General features: G+C 40.7%; 1 protein-coding gene across 3 annotated transcripts in view; it reads right to left on the bottom strand.

Annotated features, from left to right (window-relative positions):
- Positions 1-4,265: 4,265 nt before the first annotated feature.
- Positions 4,266-15,995, bottom strand: part of hip1 (huntingtin interacting protein 1) — a 45,707-nt gene continuing 33,977 nt past the window's right edge. For 2 of the 3 annotated variants that reach the window (XM_047593618.1, XM_047593620.1), the window contains exons 18-32: positions 15,281-15,283; positions 14,706-14,900; positions 14,411-14,558; positions 14,239-14,325; positions 13,702-13,809; positions 11,959-12,095; positions 10,900-11,010; positions 10,683-10,741; positions 9,613-9,706; positions 9,228-9,328; positions 8,667-8,772; positions 8,380-8,503; positions 7,757-7,818; positions 6,847-6,964; positions 4,266-6,753 (exon numbers count right to left, since the gene is read on the bottom strand). In XM_047593618.1, coding sequence (XP_047449574.1) covers positions 6,743-6,753; positions 6,847-6,964; positions 7,757-7,818; positions 8,380-8,503; positions 8,667-8,772; positions 9,228-9,328; positions 9,613-9,706; positions 10,683-10,741; positions 10,900-11,010; positions 11,959-12,095; positions 13,702-13,809; positions 14,239-14,325; positions 14,411-14,558; positions 14,706-14,900; positions 15,281-15,283 — 1,464 coding nt within the window. In that variant the 3' untranslated portion in view covers positions 4,266-6,742. The remainder of the gene's footprint in view (positions 6,754-6,846; positions 6,965-7,756; positions 7,819-8,379; positions 8,504-8,666; positions 8,773-9,227; positions 9,329-9,612; positions 9,707-10,682; positions 10,742-10,899; positions 11,011-11,958; positions 12,096-13,701; positions 13,810-14,238; positions 14,326-14,410; positions 14,559-14,705; positions 14,901-15,280; positions 15,284-15,995) is intronic. The other variant, XM_047593619.1, reaches the window with a different exon arrangement.

The following is a 15,995-nucleotide window of genomic DNA, read 5'->3' as shown; positions in this document are numbered from 1 at the left end:
TTTCTCACTGGCACCACCCACCACACTGCACATGTGATAGAACAGCAGCGCAGAGCAAAACACTGTGTGCACCGCTGCATAGTGTACCACATTGTCATCACCTCAGAGGTGCTAATTTATCACAGTGGAAGGGGAAGAAGGAGAATGACGGCAGCTGTCAGTGCAAAAATCTGTTTATCTGAAATAAGAGTTTAGACAATTTAACTATAATAAAAACTATTTGAGGTCTAAGTTATAAGTTAGAAAGCACTCTCAACACTGTGTTTTAACTGATGCTGACAGCATGAGGTGGAAAAGAAGGTTCAGCTTCTGATGTGGAGCAACATTAACATGTTAAAGAGACACTACACTCACACAGTGCGTCACTCGTCGTTTAACAGCAAAACACTCCTGAAGTATTCAGGGTCAGTTTCATAGACATATTCAGCAGGACTGCAACGTATGGAGGCTGAAAAAGAAGAAAAATGTAGAGGAATAGGTAGACAAATAATAATAATAAAAAAATTAATTAATTGTGTATTGAGAAATAACAATTTTAATTAAACTGATTGTAAATTTTAAAAAAGCGACAGAATAGGTTTAGGTTAAAAAAAAACAAAACAAAACAAAAAAAAAACAACTAAACCTCCTTAGGCTGCTTTTATTAAAATACATCCAATGTCTTTTCAGTGACTTCTTTTGTCTTCACGGTTTAATTGTAACCAGGAATACTGATTAACCAGTGACTGGGCCAGACAGACACAACTGCCTTTATACTACAACCACTTCATCTCACTCATTCACTGCAGATCACCAACTGCGGATCACCTTCATTAATTAGGTCAGCCACTTTAAAGAGGATGTATATTTTTAATTAATAAGCATTACATTGCAAACATCACTTTTTACTTTGTGTTTCAGTTTGTAAAAGGGGAAACATCCATGGGGCTGAATACTTTCAACAGACACGGTATTTGCTGTTTTTATGCAAACATCAGATCCTCTTTTAAACAGCAGAAGTGAAGAACTAAATTATTTAACTTTTGCTGTAGCATTATAAATATTAGTCTTTTGAGTAAGTACAACCCTGGCCTCAGAAGCTAGTAACACTCTGTTAAGCAGAGCATTTCTCATAGCTGTTTTGCATAATGCTTCACCAGTTTACCGAAACCTCCAGCAGTTGAAAGGAGTCAGTGGAGCTCCTATTCATTTGGGATGGGATCATTTTCCCGTGTTCACAAGAAAAACTCTATGAACAGCTCTCCTTTGTGGTATTGACATCCTAGCAAGTGGAAATTTTTGATATGGTTCAAAAGTTGTAATGCATTTGCTGTCATTTTCAGAAATGATGGAAGTTAATGGAGAGTTAATATTTAATTTTTTTGCCACTGCCAAGCTTTTTATGTATACTACTTCCCTTATTGTAACCACAAGTTCACAAGTATCATTTGAAGGCAGCGATACTCAAGACTCATAAGCATGTTTTCATTTTTGGTGATATTTTTAATTCATAATGGCATTCTGTTTTTCTTTTCTTTTCTTTTTTTTTTACTTCATTATTTAAATTGTCCATTGCATTGCGCTTCTTGATGACTAGGATGAAGGCCACAAACTGAAACGAGTCTAATAAAGTTGTTCCAATTTCTACAAGTGCTGCTGCAGTCTTGACCTTTCTGCAGGCTCATACGCATCCAGTTTTATCTATTAAACCTAACATGCCAAAATGGGCTTATGGCAAAGAGAACATCAGACACTAGTGTTAGAGATTTAAATAAAACTGCTCCTGTTACTCCCTCATCAACCTCAAATTACTGATCTGAAACTTTAGATTCTGATTTTATGGCTTTCAACTTTATGTCTCACTAGTTTTAATACATCACTTTATGGTTGGAGTGATGTCAGACCCAGAATCAGTAGTAGCATCACTGTCAGACAGAGGAGTCTCTTTATTGCACAGTCTATAGTGTTAAATTCATTCTAGATGCTTCAGGACTTGTGGATCTGATGACCTGAACAAGCTAACGTCTAATATTTGTAAAAGTCCACCTGGTTCACATTCAATTCATCCACAAATGCTGCAGGTCGTCTGCCTGTCTGCAACAAGAGTTCATCTGTTGTTGCTGCTCAACACTGTCAGCTCCCAGTTTGCAGGCTTGCTGCAGTTTTTGTGGCAGGAGTCCTGCAGGTTTATGGTCCTCACTGATAGTAAAAGAGACACACTGGTCTGTCTCTACCTGACAGGTGTGTCTCATCAACAGGGGGAATGTGTTTGTGCAGCCAAAACAAGACTCGAAAAAATGTTGAGAGCTTTGGTCGTTTACGACCTGCTGTTGAAGTTAAAGTTAAAAATAAATAAAAGCTAAATGGTGAAGCTGTATGTTTTATGAATTAAATAAGAAAGCATCACATGTATATTCTTTGTTACTCTGTGTGGGTACAGTGGGACTCTGTTGTATTGCAGTCCTGAGGAAATAAGACTCTTATCAGAAGATGTGTTTGATCCTGGAGTACACTTTAGCCCAGATTAGGGATTTCTGTAATCTCAGCACAATGGTTTTAGATTACGCTGATTCATTGACTCACAGGCCTGCAGCACTATATGTGTATGTGCATGTACACTCATTTGGGCAGGTGGTATGGGAACAGACTTTGTCCAAAGTTCATTTTTTTCATTAATTTTCTCATTTGAGAATATTTAATTCTGAGTTGAATGCCAACAAAGCACTTTAAAGTTCCTGGAAGAGAACCTACACCCCTCCCCCGAAAGAAAATCAATCAGGTGCATTAGGATTTTAGTTCAGTGTAGATGGTAGATGTGGGGTCATTGCTTCAGTAAAAAACAGTGATTGAGCTCAGTCTCCACACACACACACACACACACACACACACACACACACACACACACACACACACTTTTTCTCCATTCTCTCTCTCTTTCTCACACACACAACTGTCCCATTGTTTGCGTTAATGACATCATTCTACATTCCGTCTCCTCCAGAAAACCCCTTTGTGTAAATCTTTGAGTGTTGCATTAGCACGTGAAGGGAGAATAATACTTTGCAGTGGAAAAACAGTAAACAAACAGCGGGACGGACAGAGACTTTACTGTGCTTTGGTGCTTTTCAGAATTATGATTTATAATTATTTATTTACTACCTCTACTTGTTACGTTTAACACTGTTGTGCAGAGCAGTTGTGTTTGGCTGGTGCATGGACTTAATTAACAGCCTGTGCTGTTCTTCTGATTGGTCTGCTGACCACCAACCAGGGAGCTCCTACTCTTTGTCAAGTCCCAATGTCCTGTGTTATACAAAAAGAATTAATGTTTAAGGGTTAAGCTATAGTATTTGGGGGAGCTGTGGGATAGTTAGAGAAACAGCTTGGGACCGAAAAGTCACAGACAGAAGTGTCAGTTCACTGATCTAAGTGTACACACTACTGTGTGAACAAATGGAGGGTCAAATTGGAAGACGGATCAATAGATTAAATAGATACATACTTTATCCGTGGGACATCGGGTTTCCAGTAGCTTTATCGCATAGGAACAGATATAAAGATATTTAAGTTACATAATGGAATAAAGGAATATATAAAGAAATATATAATGCTGAATAAAAAATATGAAATGACCACAGTCCCGGTGGCTCCTCAGTTCCTCAGTTAGGCGCCATGAAAAGATGTGGAGAACAGGCCTGTGAGGAGGAAGCCCACCCACATGTTGCCGTCTGCAGGTGTAATCCATTTGAAATAAACCACCTACGTTTTATAACTCTGACATTTAGTTTTGTCTTTCCGTTGTGGCCACCATGCCAGGTTATAATAAACAACGAACACTTCACACAACACACGAAACCTTATTTTAATATAACTAGCTTTTAAAACCAAACATTAGTAGTCATAGTCTTTTCCAGTCAGTTTGGCTTCTGATCTTGAACAAAACAAAACAAACAAAAAAAAAAAAAAACAGTATATAACCCAGTCATGTCATATTTAATAATGCTTCAGTCAGTTCACTTTATTACTTTAACATTTTGCTGTTAATAAACACATGTAGTGTTACATAAATAAGACCTTTACTTGTTATAGAATATTTTTACATCTCTATATTTATACTTTTACTTAAGTAAAAGATCAGCAGGCTTCTGCCATCACTGCTGGCTGAATGATCTGAAAATAACTTTTGCTCATCACAGCCTCCTCACTTCCCTCATCATATTTCATGGTCTCTGGAGTCCTTTTGAATGTCAGGAAAGAATATCAAAAACCACAGTCACGCCTTCGTGTGTATTAATGAGTTGAAATATTTATTTTAAAAACTGAAAAAATAAAATCAAACCCACCAACATAGTTTTAGTATATCATACAAAGACATATTTCAATGTTGCTATGTGAGTATTTGTTTCTCTCCAACTACAACATGAGGCAGTTTGAAAGGCTGGCTGAGCTGGTACAACTACAGACACGAACCCGAAAGAGACAGAGACAGAGAGAAGAGACAAAGGAAGGTTAATAAAGAGGATCTGGGCAAAAACCAAAACCAAGCATCACCCAAGGTGCGTTCAAGTCACCTTTCAAGACACTTGGTATACCCCTCATTTCATCCTTCTTTTATAGTATTTTTTTGTTTGTTTTATATTGAAATTTCTAATGACATCACTTTGCCCAGATTGTGTGTTAAGTGACAGCACACAGCTAAAATCAGCATTAAATAACAAGACCTGAAGACAACAGCACTGCAAATAATACTTGCTGCTTGCTTTAACTGAGATGGGGCAGCAGATAGATGGTGTCAAAAAAAAGTGTATTTAACAACTTCCTTTTTCCCCAAATAACCCTCTGGATATGGAAGAATTATTGGCAAATACTATTTAACTAGCGTCTGTTAAATACCCAGTGTTGCAACTTTTCTTTAGAGATACACAGCTGAAGCGGAGCGCCAAAACCGGGTACGTTAAGACAAAGAGAAAGAAAGCCACGGTTGTTGGGTTGAAAATATCTCATGGTTTCCACAAAGGCATGGTCAGTCCACTGGCAACAAGCTGAATGTCAGTTCATCAGTCTCAGCAGGAAATTCTGTTAAATAATAATCAAAAGTCATCGGGAAAAAAGTAACAATGACTCCCATGAGTCACGTGTGGTGTTTGTGTGCACCATTTTGTATCCTTAATTCAATTAAACTGAATCATTACTTGGAGAGATGCAGAAGCTTTGAGATTAAAGGAACGTGATTATTTAACAACAGACGGCTTGTCGTTTACATATATACACAGCTACTTGGTCTCGAGGAAGCTATTGAAAACACTGTGCGGCTCACACTTCAGAGTCCACAGCAGTTCAGGTAACGCAGGCTGTTGGTTATTGAAAGATTCAGAAAATGACAGTCAACCGTCGGTCCTGTGTGTGTTTGAAGAGGCAGGATCTAAATCACTGAACACTCCCGCTCTGAGTTCTCCTTCAAGTCGGACTTCAAATATTCAGACTTTTATGGATTTTTTGTGACTGAGCGGGCGGCCCTGCACTGCTGCTGGCAGAAACTCTATGAGTCCAGGGACAGGCAGTTTAGTTTGTGAGTGGATTTCAGCCCCACAGGTTTGTAGTTCTGCTCAACCACTGTCATATCAAAACCAATCAGTAAAAGAGTCTTGGATTCAGGACTAACTTTGCCTTTCAGATCCGTGTTGTGGCTTTTTCTGTATATAAAAACTGCTTCCTGTTACCTGCTTCCCCAGTTGAAGAAGAATTAAAAGAGGAAATGACAAATATTAAGACCATTCTGTTAGTGTTTTGAGGAGCACTTCACTACTCATCAAACTTCCCCACGATGCGCCGCTACCTCCGGCCTCCGGTGACGTAGCGTGAGGTAGACGGCAGTCTCAAAGCTCACAGGGAGAAGACTGTTTTGTGTGCTACTTTACTGCTCTGCAACTACTTCACGAGCTCCCGTGAAAGCATCGGTTAAGATAAAGAGAAAAGCAAAAAAGGGGTTCGCACAGGTTAACAGTCAAGGTCGTTACAATGGTGAGGAGGTGAAAGGCAGAAAGTCCAGTGAGCCAGCCAGTAAAGCGGCGTGGACTTAATAAGGTGATAACTCACAGTGAGAAAAGAAGAGGACGAGACTAAGGAAAAGTTGGAGGAAGAGGAGGAGGAGAGCGGCTCCCACAGCTTCATAAGCTCATGAAAACAAAAAACAAAACACGTGCTTTGACAGGAGAGCATGCATGCCATCTAAGTTACACAGAGACATGAACTCTGGGCAGCGACAAGTCACTGGTCTCCACTGTTACTGCTGAGAGCTTGGCCCGTGTGCAGAGCATCCCAGGATGTCTCAGGTAGAACTTCTTGTGCTCTGCTGTGACTCATTGAGGAATTGCCGCAATTAAAAACCATGAAAAGCAAAGACAATAAATACTGCTGTGCTGCACTGACACAATCCTGGAGGAGAAAGCAAGGAGGGGGGGCATGAAGCTCCGATAATTACATTACATCCCTGTGTTCCTCCCTCCGATGGCCACCACCACTGAGCCCTTGGTGATACCCTTTATGGAAGCTTCTGGATAGGGTTGGAGAAGCATGTTTAGAAAAGAAGCACCTTTTCATTTGGCTTAGGTAACATACAAACAAAAAGTGAAAAAAAAGAAAAAAGAAAAGAAAAAAGAAAACAAGGGAGCAATAGACTGAAAAGTGTGTCTATAAATAGAAAGAGGCAGACAGAAGCCAGTCTTCAGGTGGAGGACGAGGGGTTTGACAGCAGTGGCAGGTCTCATCCTGTGCCTGTGGAGGAGGAGGCAGATTTGAGCAACTTTTCCTGAGGTGTACAGTATTTTAGGATGAATTCAATGACATATGGGTTTTGTTCGTCCTCACCCTCCTCTTCCTGGCCCCAGCCCTCTGCCACACCAGCCAGCTCATAGTGCTTCTTCCTCAGCTCGCCGAGACGTTCTCGCTCCTTCTGCAGACGGGTCTCCAGCTCTAGAACAAGGACCTGGGGAAACAGACAGATTCAGAGGACTCACACATACTGATCATATTCCTGCCGCAATTTATTCCCCCTTGGAAATCACAAGAAACTTAAATTATAAACAGACTTCACACTATGTTCTAGCTTGAACAGTATATAGTACTTATGTATGAAGTGCTATACAATATATAATTATAATTAATTTTTGTGGGTGCCAAAAGATGCCACTTTTATATACCACTGATTATCCTTTTCACATAAACAACACATAATGTCTGGCAGGCTTTGAGAGTAAAGGTAAATATACTGTAACTTAATTAATTTCCCTTGTGTTTTTGGATGTGTCCTAAAACCCAGTTAAAAACCATTATTTACACATTTAGGTTTGCTTTTGACTAAAAATACACTGAACGGTCTATAAATAGGAGCCCTCTGAGTAATTACAACAATGAGCCGTGTGTGTGAGAGAAGGTCAAGGCGTTCCTGTGTTTTTCTTCCAGCGTGGTTGAAGCAGAGCGTTCATACGAGTTCATATGAGTTCATATGAGGATGATAAACAATGTACCTTCAGAGGAGTTTAACCCATCAACACATCACCATTCAGTCCTAAAATTAAATCTTGGAAAAAACAAACAACAACAACAAAAAACAAAAACCCACACACATGGGAGAGACTATTTTTTTCAAGTTCAATGAAAGGCCCCCTGTTACAGCCTTAAATATTCATGAATGAATTTTACAGGCTTGACTTAAAAGGCTCATTCACGCGGCTTGTTTTTGAACTCATATTTTTGGTCAGTTCTTTCGGCTGCTTACCTGTGCGTCCATCTCTTGTCGTTTGATCTGGGTGAGAGTCATGCTGGAGAAGTCCATTGTATCTGGAAACACAGCCAAAGGACAAAACAGTTAGGGCCTGAAGGCTTCACTTGAGTGCACAAAAGCAAGTGGCTCTCCACGCCAGCAGTTGGCAGTATTCTGTATTTACCAAGACTTGCTGGGGGGACGGCCCTACACTTCTACCAGCTAACCACTGGCTTGGAGTGTCACAGCCCTTAATGCAATTATATTTTTCATAAGAATTTATATATTTAGAATTATATATAATTTTTTATATTTTTCACCCCTCTTGGGGTAATTCTTCTCTGCTTTTGTCCCATCCATTCGTCCACACAGTAGTGTGTACACTCAGAGCAGTAGGCTGCCATCTGGGGAGCCACTGGGTAGCAGTTTCAGGCTTAGGCGCTTGCTCAAGGTGCCTCAGACATGGACACAGGGCAACGTGAACCTGTGAACCTGTGAACCTTTGGTCCCAAGTTGTTTCTGTAACCACGATGCCGGGGCTAACAGAACATCTAGGAAAGATGCCCTCCAACTCTTTCATTGAGTAAATTTCGAGTATCATTTTTAATAACAATTAGGTGTCGTTGTCGTGCCCTCACCTTTCTCTTCAATCTGTGATTTCCCAGACTTGGTGGAGGCCACAACAGCAGCAGTGGCCTGTGTGACCCCACGGGACGCGTTCTGCAGACGGTGCAGGTTGGCACTGTCTTTGTCTGCTTTTACCTGGATGACACAAAATGTGAGAAATACATATGTTATTCAAACTGTATTATTTGAGGAAACACCAGAGATATCAGTCAGAAGAACCTGACCTTTCTCTTGTATAGAACTCTAGGACACACGTGTCTCTTCTGGTGAGAATTTAAGCAGTGCATTCCTTGCTCACCTTGGAAGCAGCCACTAGCTGTGCAGTGCTGGCAGCTATTTCATGTGAACACACCATCAGCTCCTCAAACTTTCCTTTGCCCTGCACCACCAGGTCTGCAGCATCCCTGGAACAACACAACCAAACGCAAAATACTTTTCAAAAAGTTTTCATCCATGAAAAATAATCCTTTCATGCCTTTAATTCATCTTTACTTAACAATGCTTCCATCTCCACCCCAAGTATAATATACCCCCATGTTATAATAAAAATAAATAAATAAGACAAAACTAAATAAATAAGAACAAATACAAAACTATAACTCTGCTGTTGTTGGGACAATGCAGAGGTTCTCAGCCTTTGTTGTTTTCTTATTTAGCTCATGACATGTCTTCTAGCATATAGAAAAAGATTTGGACATGTTTTTTGTACTTTTTCATTGTTGGGGGATCACTTTGATGGAGATTTACTGTACACCCCTAAGGAGTTATTGTCTTGTTTGTTCTTTCTTTATTTCCTAGTAAATTTACACCTTTTCATGCACAGTTACTTGCACTCCACTTTTATACTCGGGAGACTTACACCATGACTGTGGCGCCCCATCCCACTGCTTTAGAGGCAGAGATCAGGCCCTCAGTCCAGCGGGAGTTCTTGACATAAAATTCCTTCATTGAGGCTGCCCCCTGTTGGACAAAAGGGTATATGTTGAAAATAAATGTGAATAATTATAGTCTTATAGCACAAGGTTTATTTAGGATTCATTACCAAAGAACCTGGCAATTATTAATCTATAATATGTTAAATTATAGTGAAAAACTAATACTACAGTCTGGAAAAGTGTGATGCTGAAATCAGAGAAACCACCCTGATGATCTAATAACTCCTCAGACTGTCAGCATGCCATTAATGTCTCCGATTTCTTCCTCTCTTCCTTGTTAACTTAAACTGCTCAAGTATTAAAACTCACCCTGCCGCTCTCCACAATGTCCCTTTGCAGATTTTTGGAAGACAGGACAAGCTCCTTGATGGCCTGCATCAGCTCTGTGCAGGAGGCCAAGATCCTACAGGGGGCGACAGAGCAGAGGACACCAACACTGACACAGTGGAGCTGATGTAGCCGTAGCATTTCTAATCGATAGGAAGCACAGCATCACATTTATAGCCATGTGCAAAAAAATCTCGGAAGCCGCTTGCTCTAGTCAAGTCTGTTGAACTGTTGTCAACTTCTGAGGTGTGATGTCCCAGTTAACGCATGACTGAAGCAATGACCTAAATCCTCACTGTTTTAGTAGCTGCAGTAGTTGTTGTTGTTTTTTTTTTCATAATTGCCTTCCACAGCAGTGACTGTATTTTTAACATTAATAATTTAATCCCTGGGTGAGGACGTATAATTAGCACACAGCAGATACAGAAACTGCTGCAGAAACTAACTTCAGGTTTGAATTCATGAAAAAAGACCTGTGCAGACTTCACAGACTAATTCTTCACACATCACTCCTCAGTGTGAGACCGTCTAAAAGCTCCTCTTCCTTTTCTAGCTCACGACCTTTGGTTGTTTCACAAATAACTGAAGGTTCAGTTTGCTGCACCTGCTGTGCTTTACGGATGACTTCGTTCCTCAATCTATGCACTTTGGCTTCTCTTTCGTGGAAGAGGTGGTTTTAATATTTCTAAGATTTGGACACAGATACTTCCAGTTACGGTTTCTTCTTCAATGTAATTACAATTTACCGCCAATGAGAAGAGAGAAACCAAGACAAAGCCACAGAAAGTTTGTTTGTGGGTCAGCTGTATTTCTATTTTGGGAAAATGGGCTGTTCTTGTAAGTGTAATGAGGGTGATCTTGCTTTGGGAGATCTGGTTCAAATTTTTCCTTTTTTAAAACCATTTAGATTTTATGTATTCAGTTGTCTGTTGTACTCCGTGTTTAGACTTTCCAACTCAGACTGTCACTGCTGTTTCTGAGCCCATTATCAAAAAAGTGATTCCAGGCTGATTCCTCTGTGGCAAACAAATGTGGCCGTGACATGTTTTTACCTCTCGTTGACCTCCATCTTGATTCCTGTATCAACTGCTCGAGACTTGTTGAGCATTTCCTGTTGGGGTACACAGAGGAACAGAGGAGAAAATAGACACTTTGAAGTTAATACTGCTGTAAAGCGAAACAGAGGGCAATGTTTCACACACACGCACACACACACATAAACAGACGTCTGCTGCTTGAGCCTAAACACACACACAGACGCTTATGGACCTCTATCCTGGCAGCTGCTGATTCCACTGCAGCGGAAGTGGCAGCCATTTCCTGCTCCACAAGATCTCCCAGCTCCCCTTGCTGTAGCTCCAAACCCCGAGGACGCAGTTTCTGAAACAAGGAACGAGCAAGACTGACTCAGTGACAGCATTTACATGGACAGTGGTATTCCACTAAAAAGAGTAAATATAGCCCATGTAATGACCTCAATCAGAAGAGGCTGGGCTAATAAGGAATTTTTAATCGGATTGAGGGGGATTACATATTAAGTTACTATATTACTATATTACTAGACCCTACATGTTTCCTTCTGCTTGATGTATCTATCTATGACAGAAGTTTGTTTATCTTGTTTCTCCTGCTCTTCTTTTCTCTCTATCTCCTCTGTTTCTAACCGGCTGGCCTTCAGCAGATGTTTCCCTCCATATGAGCTGGGTTCTGCTCAAGGTTTCTTCCTGTTAAAAGGGAGTTTTTCCTTGCCACCGTCGCCCTCAGGCTGCTCTGGAGGTTGCAGGCTGGTTTTTGTGAAGCGTCTTGAGACGATTTGTATTGTTATTGGCGCTATATAAATAAAACTGAATTGAATTGAATTGATTGAATATTAGCACCTTATATTTAAAACTATTGCTTCTCTTCAGTTGGAACGAATACAATAATTTTGCACATAAAGGGTAAACATCAAGTGATATGCAGATAAAAAGTACAAAGATAAATGATGACATGATGCAGCCTTTGTCAATAGTGTTGAGTGTGTAAATCTTCAAATCAAAAAAGTTCTATTCCTCTTTATGTTTTGGGAATGTAAACACTTATTGGGACATTTGATTTCCAATTAAATTAGATACTAATCTCAAATCAGAATTATTTCAAGCAGGTTGATCAGGTAAACACAGCCAGAGGCGGACAGAAGTTGAATACTAGCAGAGATGAATCAGCCAGTTCACCGCAACTATTAAGAATTTCCTACATGAACTCCGGTCACAGTGTGTCTCACTTCATCTCTCAGCAGCATGATTCACAGTGTCAGAGTACCACGACGAGTGTGTATAAAGTATGGACCTCTGCAGTAGCCAGGATGGCCTCCAGAGCTGCCTTCAACTTGCTGTTGTCCGCTGCGCTCAGACTGTCCTCCTGCTTCATCTGTCCCAGCAGAGCCAGAGCTTCAGCCCCACAAGCCTTCACACTCTCCGACAGGGCTGGGAGAAACAAGGAGGAGGGATGAAATGGGCTTTAATTTCACAAATAACCCCCCCAAAAAGCCCTGATATACATACTGATACACTGGACGAATGGGTTTTTATTCAGCTCTGCTCCATTATAAGAGTTATCGTCTGTTTTCTATGAAAATATAACATGCAACCCTGATGTGCAACAGTGCCACTTGTGGCTGCAGCTGCAGTTTTAATTAAACCAGCATCCTCTGCAGCAAAGAGTCAACTAGTTAACTGCAGCAGCTGTCGGCCTGTTTCTCAGATGCAGGTCAGTACACAGAGTCTCAAATGCTGTACTCAGATATGTCAGATATGTATAGAAAAAAACAACAACACTGGGCGGGTCTTGCAGCTACGCACTGCAGCTCGACCCACTTTCATTCCTACATGTTTGTTTTTAGTCAGTAAAACAGGACCGCTGGCCAGAGCTCCATTATATTTGGGCATGTTTAGACTTGCCATCCCCAAAGAGAGCTAAAAAACATTACTTATGTATGAAGTCAGCAATTTTGTTCTATCCGTGCATGTTTTGGCTGCTTTCAAAACACGACTAAAGAGCTATTTCTGGGAGTAATGTGAACTCTGTGGCAGAAATCTAAGATATTCAGACGGTACTATAACAGAATCACCAGCTGCAGTGGAAGAAGTAGTGAAAGAACCAATAACGCAATGTACTCCACTTCCTCCTGCATGAGACATGAAAAAATCCAGTCCTGCTATAAAATGTGGTTAAAATATCCCAGTCAATGAAAAATCCTGGTTTGGTTCCTTTGACTTATACTGTTATTATAAGTCATCAGTGATTATTATTACTGGTGCAAACAGCAAGTTACTATCGTAGCTGGTGTAGATGGAGCTAGTTTGCACTACTTTATATATAGTTTTATATTCACTAGAGTTGTGAGAGGTTGTGACATGATTAATGATGAAGAAAGAAGAAAAGTTCTGATGCACAAATCTGTTTCTGTTTTTGGGCTTTTGCTCTCACCTGATAATTGGTGGAATATTGAAATGCGTAAATGTTTATTAAGATTAAACCGTGCAAAGTTCAGAGGGAAGAAATTAATTGTATCTTTTTTTTTTTTAACAAAAAAAACGTAAACCAGATTACTTGCCGTTTTCCGGACGCCAGATGCCAAAGTGCTCACAACTACTGATTTAATCTTGGGGTTGTATTTTAAAAGATTGCTACATTATCCATTGTGTAAATAATTCATTTTCAAATTAAGTAGAGATTTTAGATAAATGAAATGTGTCCAGTGTTTCCTTCACAAATGTTAAGGGTGTTCACACTAGAAAAGTACAAATACCTCAAAGTATTAAATACAGTGTTTGAGTAAATGTACTTACTGTTACTTTCCGTGACTGCTCATCAGATTATTTTATTATACGACAATTCCATTACAGACAGTCATAACAGATTAAATTTTCACCGGCCGACCTCACTGAACACATGAAAAACATCAGGATTCCCAGACATGTCCAAACGTGTCCACATCTGAGCTGACTGACTCAGCCACAGATAAATATCGTGACAGGCGTTGAGACAACACTCTGTTCATCTCTCGCTTTCTCTGGACCACAAACTCACCATCAGCTTGCTCCACAGGCACCATGTGAGAGGTGGCACTACCCTGAACGATGGTGTCTCCCACCAGGTGGCCACACTGGGTCACCACTCGAACCAGCTCAGACACGCCTGCACAAACAGTTTAAATAATCTGAATGAAGCTAAACAAGAAGATGTGTTCAGGAACAGCTGAGCTGATAAAAGCAACATTTCATTCCACATTATGTATAATTATCAGGCTATAAATTAAATGGAGAAAAAACACACCACTTTTAATCACAGATCGCAGAAATATCCACCTATCACAGGGCCTGACCAATTAAAATCTTTAAATACTACGTGAACAAAGGGTGAACAAATGCATATTCAGGATAATGTCAGTTGGAAGCAAAAAAAAAATCTGTGGATAGTGGAAAACTTCCTTCCACACTGAAAAAGAGTGAAATTTAAATGTTTAAGTTAAATGTAATGTTTTATTTTGTTCATATAATTCTGTCTCAACAAAAAGAGAACAGAAGTTTGCCATTTGGATGCAGGTGTTTTGTTTTGCCATCTCACCCGTGCTGTCACTCAAGAAGGCCTCTCTGGCAGAATGTAATCGGTCCATACAGTCTAAAGAGGCTTGGCATCTGGAGGCAAGGTAGTCTGCACGGATGGGTAAATATATAAGAGCGAGCAGAGAAACATTAATGCACTACTGTGTTTCGCGGTATCGAGATCAGTGTCTGACCTGCGGAGCTGGTGCAGCTGATGTGAGCCGGGTCATCAATCTGAGCCAGAGAGTCCTGGATGATCTTCTCTGCCTCCTCCACTGCTCCATGCAAACTGGACCAACGAGCCGCCACCAGCTGGCTCTCCAGTGCCTGCTCCCTGCTCTCCTGTTGACCAAAACACACACACACACACATGCTTAAACTCATCGTACACACCTGTGTTAGAAATATGAATATTCATTGGACACATGCGGTTCACTCCTGTTTGTTTGGTTGATTTCCTGCAGCTCATTAAGAGAGACTGTTGTTCACCTTCTCATTGAGCTGATTCTGCAGGGTTTCTGCCGTCTTCACCCCACTCTCCCGCTCAGTGGCCAGTGAGCTCTGGACTCGCTGCAGCTCCTCCCCCTGGACCACCAGCTCTGCCTCCACCTTCGTCAAAGACTGCACCAGCTCGGCTTTCTCAGACTCCAAGGTAGCCAGCTGGGTGCTGAGCACCTCGCTTGACTACATCAGGGAAATAAAAGAAGGAGGGATTTAAAAAACACAAAACAACAACAACAATAAAAAACGAACGCTGACAATGGAAGGAAATGATTCTGAGGACATGGTTAGGATAATACATAGCTGTCAGGACATGTCATGATGTGGTGTGATTCGAGTGCTCTGACCTCACAATAAAAAACTCTTTATCTTCAGCCGCTGTTTATAACAATATAGACTCAGTTTGTGGAGATCCGCACAGACTCTAAGGGACTGAGGTTACAACCAAGGGAGCATTGGGAAGTAGTGGTTGTGCAACTGGCAATGCTTACAATGAACATTTCTATCGATAATGACGTAGATAATGAGATGTAGGTATAAAAAGAAACAGCTGAAAGACTTACAGCCTGGATGCCAGCAGGTCCCAGAGAGAAGAAGAAATAAACAAGAAGCAGAATTGATTAAGAGAGCAATGGAAACACAGGACAAGAGCGACAGAAAACGGGTAGGTTGTGTCAGAAAATGACTATGGAGGTTATGGAGGAGGACAGAGTGACAGAGCTGAGAAATGCTAGCTACAAAAATAGAAGTTCGGGAGTGGGAGGCCGAGAAACAAGTGAGAGGCAGAGGGAACAGCATATGCACAGAAAAACATTGGACACTGGGAGTCACAGTCTCTCAGTGGAGTCATCAGGGATCGTGAGGGTTAACAGTACAAATGATCTGCTAGTTAGACTGATTCAGTTATCCTTTAAATATTCCTGCACATCAGTTTGTTAGCACTGGCATGAATAAAACTCCTCCTGCAATAAAATGCTGGTGTAAAGAAGGCAGAATGAAAGAGGCCAAACATCAGAACATGGTCAGGTGTTAGGAAGAGAATCCACTGCTTTGCTTATTTAGTTTTAATTTTAGTATTTTCTTTCAAATAAAAGTCTGTTATAAACATCAGCTCCACTTGACTCAGTTGTCCAGCAATAGCAAAACCAAACTGTGAGAGGAGTGAGAAAGCAGTCTTGCTTCGGTTTTAACAACGCTCTTCAAATAAACGCATTAGCCTATAAATGAGCCTCTGAACTGCTCGCTGTCAGAGACTAAAACAGGAGCTGACATCATAAT

Source organism: Mugil cephalus, chromosome 9, assembly GCF_022458985.1.
Source record: "Mugil cephalus isolate CIBA_MC_2020 chromosome 9, CIBA_Mcephalus_1.1, whole genome shotgun sequence".
Lineage (NCBI taxonomy): Eukaryota > Metazoa > Chordata > Actinopteri > Mugiliformes > Mugilidae > Mugil > Mugil cephalus.
This window is presented reverse-complemented; position numbering and strand designations above follow the sequence as displayed.